Source organism: Macrobrachium rosenbergii, chromosome 25, assembly GCF_040412425.1.
Source record: "Macrobrachium rosenbergii isolate ZJJX-2024 chromosome 25, ASM4041242v1, whole genome shotgun sequence".
In the NCBI taxonomy this organism is placed as follows: domain Eukaryota; kingdom Metazoa; phylum Arthropoda; class Malacostraca; order Decapoda; family Palaemonidae; genus Macrobrachium; species Macrobrachium rosenbergii.
Window position 1 is genome coordinate 11530976 of NC_089765.1, and position 18677 is coordinate 11549652.

The 18677-nt window shown below is 36.0% G+C and overlaps 1 protein-coding gene across 25 annotated transcripts in view; it reads left to right on the forward strand.

The window, feature by feature from the left end:
- Mctp (multiple C2 domain and transmembrane region protein) overlaps positions 1 to 18677 on the forward strand; it is a 1033178-nt gene that overhangs the window by 838510 nt on the left and 175991 nt on the right. For 13 of the 25 annotated variants that reach the window (XM_067126838.1, XM_067126841.1, XM_067126848.1 and 10 more), the window contains 2 exons: positions 5297 to 5496; positions 16799 to 16901. In XM_067126838.1, coding sequence (XP_066982939.1) covers positions 5297 to 5496; positions 16799 to 16901 — 303 coding nt within the window. Of the gene's footprint in view, positions 1 to 5296; positions 5497 to 13915; positions 13961 to 16798; positions 16971 to 18677 lie in introns of all 25 variants that reach the window. The other 12 variants (XM_067126837.1, XM_067126839.1, XM_067126850.1 and 9 more) reach the window with 2 other exon arrangements.

The window sequence follows — 18677 nt, forward strand, 5'->3', positions numbered from 1 at the left end:
AGGCGTAACAGGAGGAAAACTTCGCAGTTGCACTATGAAACATTTGCAAGACAGGGTCGAGGAGAGTCAGATGGAACAAAGAGAATATGAATGGAGAAACAGTAAAAGGAATGAAAGAGGTTCTTCCCTCTTTCTGGATAGTTGGGAAACAAGACGTTTTCCAACCTATTTCTAGATAGTTAGGAAACAAGAATTTTTCTCCTATTTCTAGATAGTTGGAAAACAAGTATTTTCCCCAATGTTCTTAGATAGGAAACAAGAATTTTCCCCCTATTTCTAGATAGTTAAGAAACGAATTTTTTCCCAATATTTCTAGATAAGGAAAAAAGAATTTTCCCCCTATTTCTAGATAGGATACAGGAATTTTTCACAATATTTCTAGATAGTTAGGAAACAAAAAATTTTCTCCAATATTTCTAGATAGGAAACAAGAATTTTTCCCCAGTATTTCTAGATAGGCAACAAACATTTTTACCCAATATTTATAGATAGTTCAGGAAACAACAATTTTTCCACTATTTCTAGATAGGAAACAAAAAATTTTTCTCTTTATCTAGATGGTTAGAAAACATGTATTTTCCCCATTATTTCTAGATAGGAAACAAGAAATTTTCCCCGTATTTCTAAATAGTTAGGAAACAAGAATTTTTAACCAATATTTATAGATAGGAAACAAGAATTTTTCTCCATATTTCTAGATAGTTAGGAAACGAGAATTTTTCCCCAATATTTCTAGATGGGAAACGAGAATTTTTCCCCCTATTTCTAGACAGTTAGGAAACAAGAATTTTTCCCCAATATTTCTAGATAGTTAGGAAACAAGAATTTTCCCCAATATTTCAAGATAGCAAACAAGAATTTTTCCCCATTATTTCTAGATAGTTAGGAAACAAGAATTTTTCCTCCTATTTCTAGATAGTTAAGTAAACCAGAATTTTCCTCCTATTTCTAGATAGTTAAGAAACAAACATTTTTCCCAAATATTTCTAGGTAGTTAAGGAAACAAGAATTTTTCTCCCTATTTCTAAATAGTTTAGGAAACAAGAATTTTTCCCCCAATATTTCTAGATAGTTAAGGAAACAAGAATTTTCCTCTTATTTCTAGATAGTTAAGAAACAAGAATTTTCCTCCTATTTCTAGATAGTTAAGGAAACAAGAATTTTTCTCCTTATTTCTAAATAGTTAAGGAAACAAGAATTTTTCCCCAATGTTGCTAGACAGTTAGAAAACAAGAATTTTTCCCGAATTTTTCCCCAATATTTCTAGATAGTTAAGGAAACAAGAATTTTTCCCCAATATTTCTAGATAGTTAGGAAACGAGACTGCCCCCGCCCCGCCCCCCGCCATATTTTGTTAACAAAAATACGAGTTGTTCTTAGCGACTGTCAGCTCATGTCATTCGCGCGGAATTGTTTCCGTACGACAAAACCTTTTGTTATGAAGTTGCAAAACAGCGAAGCAACATTTGCCGTTCTTTTTAACATTTTCGCTCTCCTGTTCGCCTTTTTGTTCATGTTTCCCCTTTCAGCGCTCAGGTCCCAGCGCTAGGTCTTTGGCCCAGATTTTATATTCCAGTTTCATTCCATCCCATACATAATAAATAATTGCACTCAGGTGCGTTGTTTCTTTTCAAAAGCAGTAAAGTTTAAGGTCCAGAGATTTCTCCCAATACCTCGATCAAAGTCTTAAGAATGCTTCAGACTTCAATCTGGACCTTGGTATGCACACGCTGGTATTATGTCTACCTACTCTGACTAACCCTGTGTAGGCAACTGGAGGTATAATGCGTGCCTTTGTCCCTTCTGATTTATGCAAATGAATAGCAGTTGAGCAGGTTTGTAGTGTGTTTTGAAGATCTATTACAGAACTTTAGTCTGTACTTCATATTGGGTTTATATACTAACGTGTATCGAGTTTAATAACTTGAATGTTATTATATTGCCTGTGCTGAATCTGAGGTTCTCTCTCTCTCTCTGTAATCTCTCTCTTGGTACTTCATATTGTACATAATTAACGTGTATCGAGTTTAATAACTTGAATGTTATTATATTGCCTGTGCTGAATCTGAGGTTCTCTCTGTAATATATATATATATATATATATATATATATATATATATATATATATATATATATATATATATATATATATATATATATATATATATATGACTTATTGGACCAATCATTTTTACTCGGTTCATACAGTGTACTTCCTCTGTGTTGGTGATGTTTACCAGATTCGAAATTGCTCCCATCAGACCTGTCACTCTGGGTTCAGAACGAGTTGGCAGCATTCCTCGGGTGGTCTTTTTACCAACTAGAAGACCAAGTATGTAGGTCCCAACGCCCAAGTTAAGATGTTTTTGCAAGGTGAACAATGTCAAAATAAAGCTGAATTTCTATTCCAAGAGTCTGGCTTTATTCCATGTCAAGATAATCTTGGTGCTTTGATTAGTCGAGTGTGAAATGGCATCACTATTGAATTTATATTAGAAAAGTCAGAATTGATTCCATGTCGAGGCTGACTTTATGCTGTGAGAAGTCTTATGTAAAATGGCATCACTGTTTGCCAGTTAAGTGATCCAGCTTTCAATTTCAACTTTAATTCACTTATTTTATAGATATACCTTTAGACTTTAAGCTTGAGAATTTTTGGTTGTAAGCTGCTGTCATTATGTCCTCATTGTATTCATTTATATTCTTTGGAAGCTTGAATTTCAAGTCAATGGCCCATGTGGTCTTGTTCCCATATGAATAGGGTTCATCTTCTGAAAAGTAATATACACATGATGCTTTACAATGGCACAGATTTTGAGTATATTGCAAACTTCAGAGTCAGCTGGTTTGGTCAGCCCTGTAACCGTTCACGCCTAGAGTGTGGAATTCTCTGCCATTCGTTTTATATCTTCAGTGCTGCAACGCCTTAATTTTTAAATAATCCGCTATCATCACTTTCAAAGTGGCCAAACTTGAATTTTGACAGTCCTTCCCATATACATATACATATATACATACATACATACATACATACATACACACACATATATTCATAAACTTCAGTTTATGGGAGTATGGAAATTTAAAGTTACATGTACGTGTTTGATAATAATGTTTGATAAACAATAGAATTTCCCGTAGACTAAAGTCAGCTGGCAGTCACTGCTTGGTTAAGGGCATTAATACCCGGTATTTGAAAAGCTGAGAGTTGTGTTTCCTGTTCTCGACTTGTGACTCAAACAGTTTCGTGTTTTAGCTGAGTGAGCACTTTGGTTGTTCAGGGGGGAAAGACTCACGGACTGACAAACTTTTTCTTATGTAGCGAGACATTTGTAGCACTGAAGAGAATTTGAGCAAACTTGGGTTCAAATAATGTACGCCAGGCAGTACATGAGGTTTACACTGCCAGTATGTGGGCGAGTGTAGTCACCCAATATTCAAGCCTAGGCAGCACATTCATGGATGTTCACTAATGAAGGCCAGGTTTTGTTGGCACATAAGGCAGCAAGATAGCTCGGTATTCTGGCTATGAAACCTCTGTAGTAAAGCCACCCAAGAAAGCAAAGTGTTGGTAGTCTCAATAAATTCAGAACAGGCGAATGACTTGTGTAGTCTCCAAGGACAAGGCTGGACCCGTGGTTGACGTTCCTTAGCTAACTGTACACCTAACCATTTGAATTGTTTGGCTGTACTTGAGGCTACCTTTATTCTAGGTTTTTTTATTATTCTTACTGTTTTTACACACTGAAAAGAATATTAAATGCTGTTAGAAAGTGTGGTATGCTTTGAAAGGACCCTTAAATCTGCAGAGGTGAGAATTTTAATGGGTAATGGGAACTGTGAAGTCAGAGTCGTAATCATCTTAAAGGGAGATTCAGAAAAAGTTGCTGGAATGCTAATAATTTTCAATTGTCATTTTAAATGAAATATATATGCACATTTGTCATCAACAGAAGAAAAATTCCAGTCGGAATTATAAAGTCATAATCAATGTGAAATTCAGAAAAAGCTGCTGGAATTTAAAAACAAGAAAAATTCCAGTCGGAATTAACCATTTTATATTAAATATATACGTACATGTCAGCAACAGACGAAAAATTCCAGTCGGAATTGTCATTTTAAATTAAATATATACGCACATGTCAGCAACAGAAGAAAAATTCCAGTCGGAATTGTCATTTTAAATGAAATATCGATATACAAGTCAGCAACAGAAGAAAAATTCCAGTCGGAATTGTAAAGTCACAGTCATTTTAACGGGAGATTCGGAAAAAGATGCTGGAATATAAGGACATTTTATGGTGACCATTGTTATAAGAGAAAGGACTGGAGAGAGGAATTGCATTCGCCATGTTTGGCTCTGTAAGCCGAAAGTAGATTTACAGTGAGGTACGAATAGAGAGGAAATTATTTGAATTATTTAAAATGAAATTTACATCTGAGGAAAGAATGAAAGAGAAAAATACATTTTGTAACAATGTCTCGTGTGTTTTAAAAGAATATTTCTGAAGGTTTTTTTTTTTAGCCCGTTTTAAACGGTAATATATTTATACTTTTTATTTTCGAATCGGTTGATTTGATCAAAATAGCTGATTGATTCTTCGCGCGAAAGCTTTTCTCGTGCGCCGTTCAAACCAGTATATTCATATTGCTGTTAAAAGTTGCCATTTTAATATTCAAAGGTAATCTCAGTTTTTTTTTTATGAATGTCTTCCAAATAATCATTTTGCAATTGCAATAAATGCACTCTGCACTGCTTAGTCAACCGAATTGGAAAATATAAAATGTTATTATAAGTTATATCTTTGCACGGTTTTAATTGACGCTAAAATACTCAGGTGTATTTATTTACCTTTAATTTTTTCCTTAATGTGTATTTAATGAAAGATGATCACTCTTAGATATTCAACTCCTAGAGATGCGTTTTTTCAAGAAAATTAAGTGAATTTGGAGTCTGTTTGTAATTAAATTAGGTTTACTGATTTCAAATGAAAATTAGTAAGTTGATGTTAGGTTCCATAATCTCTTTTTGTGTGTACATTATATATATATATATATATATATATATATATATATATATATATATATATGTATATATATGTATATATTATATATGTATATGTGTTTATATGGATATATGTGTATATATATAATATATATATATATATATTATAGTTACATATATATATATATATATATATATATATATATATATATATATATATATATATATAAATTTGATGCATTTTCTCCTGTGGATACATTTTGCATACCTTAAATTCGTCTGTAATTCCAGAGACTAGCGGCGGAGTGGGGGGAGGAGGACCGCCCCCCGATTCGGGTGACCAAGCCAGCCTACCCAGTGGCATTCTTCCATCCAATTTCACCCCGCCCACGCCCGCCCGCACCTTCCAAGACGGCCAGCAGGATGGGCGGTCTTCTTATAGTCCCGCCCTTGGGCGCGACTTGTCCGAAAGCGACGCCCCTCATTATCAGGTGGGTTTGGTTTTGGCTTTTTAATAATTTTTAAACGTTTTAATAATTTTTAATAATTTTAATCTTTTTTTATGAGTAAATCTACCTACATCTATCTAGTGGCATTTTGATAATTTTCAATCATTTTCTTTTTCTGCGCGTAAATCTATTTACATCTATATATTGGCATTTTAAGTTGGCATTTGAATATTAGCAGTAACGGCTACTGAATAAGAAGTAAGGACTTATTGTACCTGAAGAGATGTTTAGATTTGACGTTCAACCTCTTGCGGTGAAAATAGGATCTCATTATCCTCTCACTGTGGGGTCATCGACTGATTGGGTGACCGCGATTGGACTTTCAGATTTCCTAGATGAGAAACGTCACCTTGTCAGTGGCCTTGATCGCAGCAATCTGTTGTAGGTTACCGTCCTTTTTTGGACGCGCGTGACTGTCAGTGCAGTGTTTTAGTAATGAAGAAGACAATGTTAATTTTCTCTTTTTGGCCAAAATTTGTTCAGTCCGTTTCAAGACTTTTTATACCCCAGTTGACTCTCTTTAATGTTTTCTCAAATATCTATCAAACTAATCATTTGATCGAATTGGTGCTTTGACACAGTGTACAAGACACCTTCCGCTAATTTTTGGTGATATAGCGCATTGTCAAATGGTGTTAGTTAAGGCGTTTACTCTTCACTCTTAAAGGCAAAGTCGCATGAGTCAGCAGAACTAATCTACACAATCGAACGTTTGCTATCCCCCATAGACAGGAAAGGGGGGCGGAGATGGGGAGGCCAGGAAAGTTGGTTGGGGGAGGGAGGGACGGGATGGGGATAAAGGACGTTCGAATGCATAGTTTGGCGATGCTTGGCAACACCATATAAGTCAAGAGTAAACGCCTTAGCTAAAACTTTTCGACAATGCACTATATTACCGGAAATTAGCGGGAGGTATTTTGGACACTGTGTCAAAATACCTTTTCGATCAAGCAATTAGTTAGAAAGATATTTGAGAAAAACGATGACTCGCGGTCCCCGAAATGTATATTATTGTGTTTTTGTCCTCTTGCGAAATTAATAGCATTTGATCCTGCCTCAAGAACTAGTGTATTTTCCTGAAGAGGTTCAGGTTTGTTAAACACACAAGTGTTACGAGTGTAACTCTTCCATGTATGATATTTATGCTTACAATACCTAATCTGATATCTCTTGATTTCATTACTTAAGCTTACTTTTCTTTTCTTCCAAGTTTCAAAACATTGTGGTACCTAACGCCTCCTAAGTGCACCGCATTGCTTAAGGGTCTTTGCAGTGTGCCTTCGGCCCCTGGCTGCAACCCCTTTCGCTCTTTTTACTGTACCTCCTCTCATATTCATTCTTCCGTCTTACTTTCCTCAACCCTCCCCTAGCAATTGATTTACAGTGCAACTGCGAGGTTTTCCCCCTGTTACACCTTTCAAACCTTCTGCGCTGAATGACCTCATAGGTCCCAGTGCTTGCTTGACCTTTGGCCTAAATTCTGTATTCAATTCAATTCAACCAATACATTTAGATCTGTGAATGCGATACCTAAGGCCTCCTAAGTATCCCAAATCCATTTAGATCTGTTAATGTGATCCCTAATCTTGCTTCCATTATTTAATATCACCTCAAATTTCCTTTCGCCAGCCTTCAGTGTCTACCACTCTTTTCCCTCCTGTCATTGAATCTGCAATTTTGCAAGCTGTTCACTTTCAACATATCTCCTTCCAAAATTTGAAAGGGTTTCCTTTTGCGTTTTACCGATCAGTCTCGTATTCCTGCAGAGTTTCTAATGAGTATCACACAGCTTGAAGAGGTTTTGTTAATTGACGTGATTGCGTCATGACATTTTCTTCATGAACATTGGCGTGTGAGGAGGTCGTCTTCTCTTTGTGGCACCGTTGGGATTAGACGTCAGTTTGAGAATGAGTTTCTTATGCAAGTGGTCTTCGGTTATGAATGGAGGTTGTGTTAGTCTTTTCCCTTGCTGTTTGGTTACTACCTACCACCCAGTGTCCCGTTACTTACATTTTTAAAGTGGTCATTACTGATTTGTTTTGCATATTGGAGGGGATGCTGAATTCTTAAAATATCGTCTTCGCGAACCAAAAGTGTTTCCAGTCCATCAGAACAGACCTGGTGTACAATAGATTTCTAACCTTTTAGTTTTCTGTAAATGAAAACTATTGTGCCGGCTTTGCCTGCCCGTCCGCACTTTTTCTGTCCGCCCTCAGATCTTAAAAACTACTGGGGCTAGAGGGCTGCAGATTGGTATGTTGATCGTCCACCCTCCAATCATCAACATACCAAATCGCAGCCCTATAGCCACAGTAGTTTTTATTTTATTTGAGGTTAAAGTCAGCCATAATCGTGCTTCTGGCAACGGTATAGGATGGGCCACCACCGGGCCTTGGTTAACGTTTCATGTGCCGCGGCTCATACAGCATTATACCGAGACCACCGAAAGATAGATCTACTTTCGGTGGCCTCGATTATACGCTGTAACGGCTGTACAGAAAGCTCGATTGCGCCGAAGAAACTTTGGCGCTTTTTTTTTAATTCCTTTTGCTGCACCTCCGTTCCATCTTCCTTCCCACCCTCTCCTACACCTTTCAGACCTTTTTACTGTCAATATTCCTTTCAGTGCTGAGTGGCCTCGTAGGTCCCAGCGCTTGGCCTTTGGCCTAAACTGTATAGTCTGCTCTATTCCATTTCATCATTACAGATAACCCGTCGACACAGCCACTTTCTGACGCCTGGGATGTGGTATTCAGATAATTACCAGCCACCGTTATCGAAGGTGTTTATTTCAAAAATTTGCGTACCAGTATTTGATGTGTTTTCTTGAAGTGTTAGTGATCACCCTTGACGTCTTGTAGGTAAAGCTGAGAGTTGTGGTATTCTGTGTCAGGTGTGGTGTCAAATTGAAAGCCTGCCTATGCCACCTTATTTCTTGTGGTATCAATCTGAAGATAATCTATTGATGTTGTGTAATTACCGGAAATCCTGTCATAGTTTCCTGCAAATTGATAAGGCCCGCCCTTTCAGCCTAAGCTGTGAACTTGGAGATTCTGGAATTGCTGTCAGTAGCTCCGGAATTTTATCCGGAATTCGTGTATCCCAGTTATTTCGTGTTCGCATTCCCATCTCTGTTTTCATCATTCCTGAGCTAGGAATGGGAGGTATGTTATTAACTATTAACCCTTGATATAGTCACATATATATATATATATATATATATATATATATATATATATATATATATATATATATATATATATATATATATATATATATATATATTATGTAATTAAATCAAAAAGTCTTTTAACTCCTCGATTTCTTCAAACTTTTGGATAATCTTGTCACTACAAAGCCTTAAGATCCGGAAACTAAAAGATTCTAACAACTATGCCAGGACTCGAACCCTTATTCTGTATATCAGAACGAGGTCAGTTCAACCCACCTGACCGCGAAAGTGGGCTGAAGTGACCTCGTTTTCATAAACCGAATGGGGGCTCGAATCCTCCTAGGACTGTGGAACATCCTCCCAGGGGATGTCTTGCAATTGGAATTTCAGAAGTTCAAGCGAAGATGCAATGCGTTGCCACCCTAATACGGTTCTCTTTGCTTTTTAATAGTTTAGTAACCGTTTTAGCTATTTATTCAGTGATTTGTTAATTTATTTTTTGCTCTTTTTTAAATAGTAATCTCTTCTTTCCGTGTTTCCCTTTACCTTCTGTTACTTCTTTCTAATGAACACCATAATATTCTTTGGAAGCTTGAATTTCAGGCCAGTGGCCCCTTTGGTGGGCTTGTTCCATATGAATAGGGTTCTTCATCTTCTGAATAATAATAATAATAATAACAATAATAATAATAATAATTATTATTATTATTATTATTATTATTATTATTATTATTATTATTATTATTATTATTATTATTATTATTATTTTGATCTTCAGGCTTTGTTGTGACAAGCGTATCCCAAAAAATGTGAAGAAATTGAGAAGTTGAGAGAACATTGTGGATATCGGAATTAATCTTAGTTAATATAGTTTGGGTCTTCTGGATATCACCATTGTCATTAGCTGTTGTAAAACCGAACCAGATGAAATATCAGTGTCTATTAAAAGCTTCCCGAGTAGATAACTCGTATTTTGTTGTTTAAATTTTGTAAACTTCGTTGTATCTAGAAACTGACACCTCTCACACTCTCGGCTGAGGTGTTGATTTTTCGTAACCTGTTCATCCCGGTAGGGGGGCGTAGTACCGTCAGTGCACCTCACGTGGTGCACTGTAGGCATTACTTAAGGGTCTTTGCAACGTCCCTTCCTTAGGCCCCTAGCTGCAACCCCTTTCATTCCTTTTACTGTACTTCCGTTCATATTCTTTTTCTTGCATCTGACTTTCCTTAACCCTCTTCTAACAGTTGATTCATAGTGCAACTGCTTTGAGGTTTTCCCCCTGTTACACCTTTCAAACCTTTTTACTGTCAGTTTCCCTTTCAGCGCTGAATGACGTCATAGGTCCCAACGCTTGGCCCCTGGCCTAAACTCTATATTCTGTTCTACTCCATAACCTATTGACGTTTTGGGTAACGTTTAAAATGGTTCCCTGTCACTGTCTACTGTGTTTCGAACTCGTAAAGTATGTGATCCAAGGCATGTCATTAAAAGGTTAACTGTTGTTATTATTCCCGTCGTGGTTATGATGGTTGTAGCTGATTCCCTTGTCAGCATCTCAAAAGAGGTGTTCAGATGGTTGACTGTCAACTGTGCCTTAGAAATCGTTACCTGCCCTTGGATATTAATTGAACTACCAATCGATCTTAGACAATCGTAATAATACAGGTAAATTACATTTTTTAAAAATACAAATTCTGTACCTTTTTGTCAATATGTTGTAAATACCCCCTCACACTTGTATTTTAAATCCGATGTTTTTCTTGTGCATGTCAATTACCAACCTGAAGTCTACCCACAGAATTGTCTCGTGAAGGCTGGAATGAAAGAATTGTATTGAGGGGATTGATTGACTTATAGGGGTCAAGTTATCTGCCTTAACAACTGTGTAGATAGAGGAGACTACTTTTTAAATCTGAATGGTTGGGTCAGATGTGTTCTTGGGTTTCGTAGTTATTCTTATTCCTGTCATTTAAAATTAAGTGAACAGAGAAATACCCAATCACAAAAACGAGATCTCCAGTCATTAATTGATTGATTTATGTCTGCTAAAACTGGCGCCACATGATCTTCAGCACAGCCTCCAAAATGTGTAGGTCCCAACAAAGAACTTTTGTAAAGCTTGATAACTTTGTCTTTCTGTTTGGCTCAGTGCTGTTTGTTGATTTTTTTTATTTATATATATATATATATATATATATATATATATATATATATATATATATATATATATATATATATATATATATATATATATATATATATATATATATTTAAGGTGACATTCTGAACAAATACTTTTCAAAGTTTCTTGTCTAGTTTGACATTGTTCATGAGAGGTCGTTGGTAGTACAAATTATCAAGAAATATCATTATTATTATTATTATTATTATTATTATTATTATTATTATTATTATTATTATTATTATTCAGAAGATGAAACCTATGGAACAAGCCAACCATAGGGGCCATTGACTTGAAATTCTAGCTTCCAAAAATTATTATTATTATTATTATTATTATTATTATTATTATTATTATTATTATTATTATTATTCAGGAAATGAAACCTATGGAACAAGACAACCATAGGGGCCATTAACTTGAAATTCTAGCTTCCAAAAATTATTATTATTATTATTATTATTATTATTATTCAGAAGATGAAACCTATGGACAAGCCAACCATAGGGGCCATTGACTTGCAATTCAAGCTTTCAAAGAATAAGTTGTTCATCAGAAAGGAGTAACAAAACGTGAAGGGAAATACAAAGAGAAAAGATCACTTAGTACAAAAGGGAAAGATAAATTAACAAATCAATGAATAAATAGAAAAAATAATTTAAATAACTTATTCAAATACAAAGAGAATAAAATTGGGGTAGTAATGCATTGCATCCTCGCTTGAACTTCAGAAGTTCAGGCACCTCGAGCAGTGTATGAATGCCATAATACGCTTTGGAAGCTTGAATTACATGTCAGTGACCCCTTGGGGCTTGTTCCATATGAGTAGGGTTCATCTTCTTCTTACTACTACTACTACTACTACTACTACTAATAATAATAATAATAATAATAATAATAATAATAATAATAATAATAATAATAATAATAATAAAGTACAGAACAGTCTTTCAGCCCCTCAAATATGTTGTGAAATAGCTTGTCCGATCAGATTTTAAATCTCTCAAAAGAAACTTGTTGAACGTTTCCTTGCAAGGTTGCTGGCTTATGCAATTTCTAAAAATTTGATCAGAGCAGTGCACATAATGCTTGAGATGGGAGGATGAATGAACTCCGAGTTGCTTAGTAGCAGGTTTTACATCAGGAAAAAAAAAAAAAGGATAGATGATATAGCATTCGACATTTGCTGTCCAGTAGCTTGTTAAGTAAACCGTAAAACGACTCGAGTGTTTATTGATATGATCAAAGATGAAAAAGCCTTGGAAAGGTCAGCTGCTGTCACTGATGATACTTGACAACCCTTTCTGTCATTCATTATATAATATTATATATATATATATATATATATATATATATATATATATATATATATATATATATATATAGATAGATAGATATATATATACATTCATATATATATTAATAAAATTGTTGTATTTGCAGATTTTTCCTTTACTTGAACTTGACTGAATTAGGCTCATTTTACTTTGTGGGGTCAATATTTATTTTTCTTGAATTAAGCATTATTAGTTTTAAGAAGATTTGATATGACAGTCTGTAGTGTTCTCAAGCATGCAGATAAGAAACGCAGTGTCGTACTGTCATTTGTAACAGGAATATGATAGCCCGAATGGTTATGTAACTATGACAAGTTACACTTCGTCTTAATTATGTTAATTATATGTTATATTGTGTCCTATTTTATCACACCTTCCGTTCATGTTGGAGTCGATGTACCTATGCGGTTTCCTATTCTAGAGTATTCTAGAGACGTGGTCATAGCTACGTATCTTGATTTTAACGGATGGTACATTCAAAAAGTTTCCCCTTCTAGAGCATTCTAGAGATGTGGTCAAAACTTCAAGTTTTCATTTTAACAGATGGTACATTAAAAAACTTTGCTGTTCTAGAGTGCTCTAGAGATGTGGTCATAGCTATGTATCTTGATTTTAACAGATGGTACATTCAAAAACTTTCCTATTCTAGAGTATTCTAGAGATGTGGACATAGCTACGTATCTTGATTTTAACAGATGATACATTGAAAAAATTCCCTATTCTAGAGTATTCTAGAGATTTGGTCTTAATTACGTATCTTGATTTTAACAGATGATACATTCAAAAACTTTCCTATTCTAGAGTATTCTAGAGATGTGGACATAGCTACGTATCTTGATTTTAACAGATGATACATCTAAAAACTTTCCTATTCTAGAGTATTCTAGAGATGTGGACATAGCTACGCATCTTGATTTTAACAGATGATACATTGAAAATTTCCTATTGTAGAGTATTCTAGAGATTTTGGTCTTAATTACGTATTTTGATTTTAACAGATGATACATTCAAAAACTTTCCTATTCTAGAGTATTCTAGAGATGTGGACATAGCTACGTATCTTGATTTTAACAGATGATACATTCAAAAACTTTCCTATTCTAGAGTATTCTAGAGATGTGGACATAGCTACGTATCTTGATTTTAACAGATGATACATTAAAAAAATTCCCTATTCTAGAGTATTCTAGAGATTTGGTCTTAATTACGTATTTTGATTTTAACAGATGATACATTCAAAAACTTTCCTATTCTAGAGTATTCTAGAGATTTGGTCTTAATTACGTATTTTGATTTTAACAGATGGCACATTAAAAAACTTCCCTATTCTAGGGTGTTCTAGAGATGCACATTAAAAAACTTCCCTATTCTAGAGTGTTCTAGAGATGTGTTCTTAATTACGTATCTTGATTTTAACAGATGGCACATTAAAAACTTTCCTATTCTAGAGTGTTCTAGAGATGTGGCCAAACCTACATGTCTTAATTTTAACAGATGATACTTTAAAAAACTTTCCTATTCTAGAGTATTCTGTGGTCTAAATTACGTATCTTGAATTTAACCCTATTCTAGAGTGTTCTAGAGATGTGGCCAAACCTACATGCCTAAATTTTAACAGATGATACTTTATGAAACATCCACAAATTTCTCTTAACATTTTTGGTACTTGATGCCTTCCACTCTTCCTTCCTCCAATGTCAATCTTGTAGGGGACAAGCACCACAGCCGTATGTAAAGAAGTGTGGACAGTGGAGGTTAGTATATTGGCACCGTGACCTTGGCACTGGCACTGTGCACTACAGTTCAGTACACTGACCCTTCCGTTTGACGATACCCAGTAATGTTTTGTTTTAATGCCCCTCGTGTGATATCCTTAGATCCACAGAGAATTTTTGTTTTTATTGATTTTTGTTTGTCAGACATTTCTCGCCCTTCAGAAGATCTTAGATGTGCATTAGCATTCATGCCTGCCATATTCTTTTGGGTATGACAGTGAAATGACTGATGATTACAGCTGTGTTTTGAATTCCAGTTTTGAAAGTAACGGTATTGGATATAATAATGCAAATATGTTATGAAATCAAGCCATTCTTATATCCCATACGGTATACTATATAAGAATAAATGAAAGTTTAAGAATATATAATTTTCCATCCTAAAACCTTTTTGGTTGGGCGTCACTCGCACACACAAGATCCTCAAATACACTGTTTATAGTATTAACCATTAGAATATTTGTTTAACGATACATTAGTTATGTTTATTCCTGTTTTGGTTACGTAGACGAGTAATTAGAGGGCCAGAAGCTGGTGAATTTTGTTTAGCGCAGTAGCAAAATGCTGTAGAGGGAATATTTAGTATAAAGTCTTATTACCATTTGCTTAAAAACAGTTTTTTTTTTTTCACGAGCCTTGTTAGCGTTTGCTATTCTGGGAGTACTGAATGCCGATCAGTTCTTTTTTTTTTTTTTAAATAACTGAAACAAACAAGATTCTGGAAATATTTACGCACCTTTTCAATTCTCTTTGCATATATGGGCGTTTAGTGGAAACTATATATATATATATATATGTGTATATATATGTATATATATATATATATATATATATATATATATATATATATATATGTGTATGTATGTGTATGTATGTTTCTAAACCACTGAAATAGATTTATGTCGAGCAGAGATGCTTTGCTTTTTATTTATAACTACAATAAAATGCGTGACGGTGCGCAGGGGTCTTCATCGAAGACATTTTTGTCTCTAACTTCAGCCGCTTTGAAACATCATAGAGTTCATTTACTATATTACAGTAAAATAACATTGTTAGATATTCCGAACAACGAAAGGGCTGGTTTTTGAACCCCTAATTCGTTAGGATTGTGACCCGACATGTAATTTATCACTAACAATGTCAGTGCTTAATCCCTTATTTTGTTGATTAGAACTTTACAAAACTGCTGGAAACGTTTCACGATATTGTCGTTTTGCTGAACTTGCATCTGTAAGTAATACTTAGAATCTCCTAAGGTAGCATCACAGCCCTGGCTTTTGTTTTATGATAATATATGAAAAGGCTTTAGAATGATTCTGTCTTAGCAAATGGTAAAGAAGGCCTAGAGTATTTGAACCATGTAACTGGTGTCCCGCGTTCTTGCATTGCCAGGAAGTTCCTTGGTTAAACTGTAGATTGAAATATGTATTTCTTGAGTGCTATTAACCTGACTGTGGTTAAAGAGCGTGGCATGATGTAACACATCCTTCTGTTAGACACGGCCTGATTACTCTCACTTCCATCCCAAGTTGATAAAATCCTTCTCACCCGATAGATGACTATTAGCATGTGGATTTTGAGTGGAATATTGTCATCCCTCCGGTGGTATGAATATTTTCCCTGTCAGTGATGTGGAATTTTTAATATTTCCCCTGTCAGATGATGTGGAATTTTGAATAATTTCCTTGTCAGATGATGTGGAATTTTTTATATTTTCCCTGTCAGTGATGTGAAATTTTTAATATTTTCCTTGTCAGTGATGTGGAATTTTAAATATTTTCCCTGACAGATGACGTGGAATGTTGAATATTTTCCCTGTCAGATAAAGTGGAATTTTGAATATTTTCCCTGTCAGATGATATGGAATTCTGAATATTTGTCCCTGGCAGATAACGTGGAATTTTGAATATTTTCCCTCAGAAGATGTGAAATTTTTAATATTTTCTATGTCAGATGATGTGGAATTTGAAATATTTTCCCTCACAGATTTTTATGGAGTTTTGATTTCAGTAATATTTTTTTATTTCGAGTTCAAGGGCCTAGATATGGGTAGTCTCAATTTTACATACAGGTACTTTTGAAATGTAAAATTTGACAGTCTTTTGTTTGACCTTTTAAAAACTCTTACAGATACCCCTTTTTTTAGATGTCTGCATAAAACTTCACCTCAACTATCACAGATCACCAGAAGGCGTGATGTTGCATTTTTATTTCACAGTAGCTCTCGAATGATTAGTGATAATTATTCACTTTTTTTTTTTTGGAGCCTTCAGAACACGCCTCCCATTGCAGAAACTTGCTTGATTGCTTGGTCTCTCTACTTCTTGGGAAAAGAAAGTTTTGCGCTGTATCTGTCAGCCCATACATCCATTATGTTGGTTACTGTTCATGATGGGTACTTGAGAATGGCATATTAATACATTTGCCAGGCCAATTTTTTTTTTTAGTTTAGATCTGGTCACTAAATGAAGAGCACTATAAAACTGTGAATCCATTTCCCCATTCAGCATTTTTTACGACTGATTTTCCCCCCCCCTGTTAAAAGATACTGATATTGGTCTGTCCCGTATCTCCCAAATTTTTGTAAATGTCAATACTTTGGGCTTGTGAACTGACTGGCAGATTAACCGTTGCATGAAGTGATATTAAGTTGCGTATGTATCAGCATTCATCTTCGTTTACATTCTGTGCAATTTGTCATTTACAGTAAATTCGGGCAGAAGACCAGACGGTGGCCGCTTTTGTTTAGTGCTCTGCTTACGTTCCTGGACTCTTTCAGTTTTTGATCACTCTTTTATTTTCCCCCCTGGGCAACAGGACCCCAGTGTGGCCCGCCAGAGGGCCCTCCGCCAGCACTCGTTCTTCCAGCTTCACGTCCACCTAAAACGCGGCGAGGACCTGGTGGCTCGGGATGCGTGTGGTAAGAACCTCCTCTCATCCTCCTCCTCCCACTACCAATCAGGAGACACTTCCTCCTTCAGGAGAGCAGGTAGTGACCAATCCTCGCCAGGATTCGTTTCTGTTTATGATTAGCTCGGTTGCGATCGTAATGTGGCCTCGTCCATCACCACTACCACCACCTACAGCTCCTTCTTCTTCACTTCCACTTCCACTCCCTCCTCCTCCTCCTCCTCCTCCTCTGGTGATGATGTTAACATCAACGAGCACCATTTCTGTTTCTAAATTATCATCACGGATGCTACACATACACTCGCACAGTTAACTTCCTACACAAGAACACTCCCAAAATCCCTCACCTTATTCCAAGGAGCAATTTTGCAATGATGGCAGATGCTCTCTCTCCACAAAGTCAGGCGTCTTCGAGCTCCTCCTCCTCCTCCTCCTCCTCCTCCTCCTCCTCCTCCTCCTCCTCCTCCTCCTCCTCCTCCGCTGGTGATGATGTTAACATCAACGAGCACCATTTCTGCATCTAAATTATCATCACAGATGCTGCAAACCCACACACATAGCTAACGTCCTACTCAAGAAATCCCCAAATTCCCTCACCTTATTCCAAGGAGCAATTTTGGCTGATGCTGTCTCCCCACAAAGTCAAGACGTCTTTGAGCCCCTCCTCCTCCTCTGGTAATAATGTTAACATCAACGAGAACCATTCTGTATCTAAATTATCATCATGGATGCTACATTTACACACACACTTGTAAACAACTTCCTACACAAGAACATCCCCAAATTCCCTCACCTTCTTCTTAGGAGCAGTGATGGCTGATCTCTCTCTCCACAAAGTCAGGCGTCTTCGAGCTCCTCGTCCTCCTATGATGATGATGTTAACATCAACGAGCACCATTCTGTATCTAAATTATCATCACAGATGCTACATAAAAACACACACACAGTTAACTTCCTACTCATGAAATCTCCAATTTCCCTCACCTTATTCCAAGGAGCAGTGACGGCTGATGCTCTCCTCTCCACAATGTCAAGACGTCTTCAGCCCCTCCTCCCCCTCTAGTGATGATGTTAACATCAACGAGCACCATTCTGTATCTAAATTATCATCACAGATGCTACATAAACACACACACACACACACACACACAGTTAACTTCCTACTCAAGAAATCCCCAAATTCCCTCACCTTATTCCAAGGAGCAATGACGGCTGATGCTCTCTCTCTCCACAAAGTCAGGCGTCTTCGAGGACACCTCTGGACACCTCCGGCGTCGCCTCCCGCTCCTGACTGCCTTCTTGACCTGCCTTGGCCTCTTTTTATATTTTGTTCCTTCCCTGCATCGTCGTAGTTTTTTAATCCCGAGAAGCAGCAACTCGTAGTTCAGTATGTATTAATGGATGTCGTAGTTGGATAGGTTCTTTTAACCCTTCCGTCAGATGCTGACCACATCTGTAATATGAATAGTTTAGACAATAAACATTTTATAGATATTTTGTAATTAGAGGATAGTTCATGTCGCATTTGCAGTTTAACAGTTGTTGTAGTCAGTGTGAATAATGACGCCATCAAATACCCAAAAATTATGTAAATCTGCAGATTAAGGACAAGTAACTGATTCTTGTAATAAGATATAATTAGTTTAAATACAAATATTTTATAATTAGTGGGTAGTTCATGTTTCATTCGCAGTTTGATTATTGTTTTAGTAAGTGTGAATAACTTAACTGTAAACTACCCCAAAATTATGTAAATCTGCTGATTAATGCCAAGCAACCTATGACC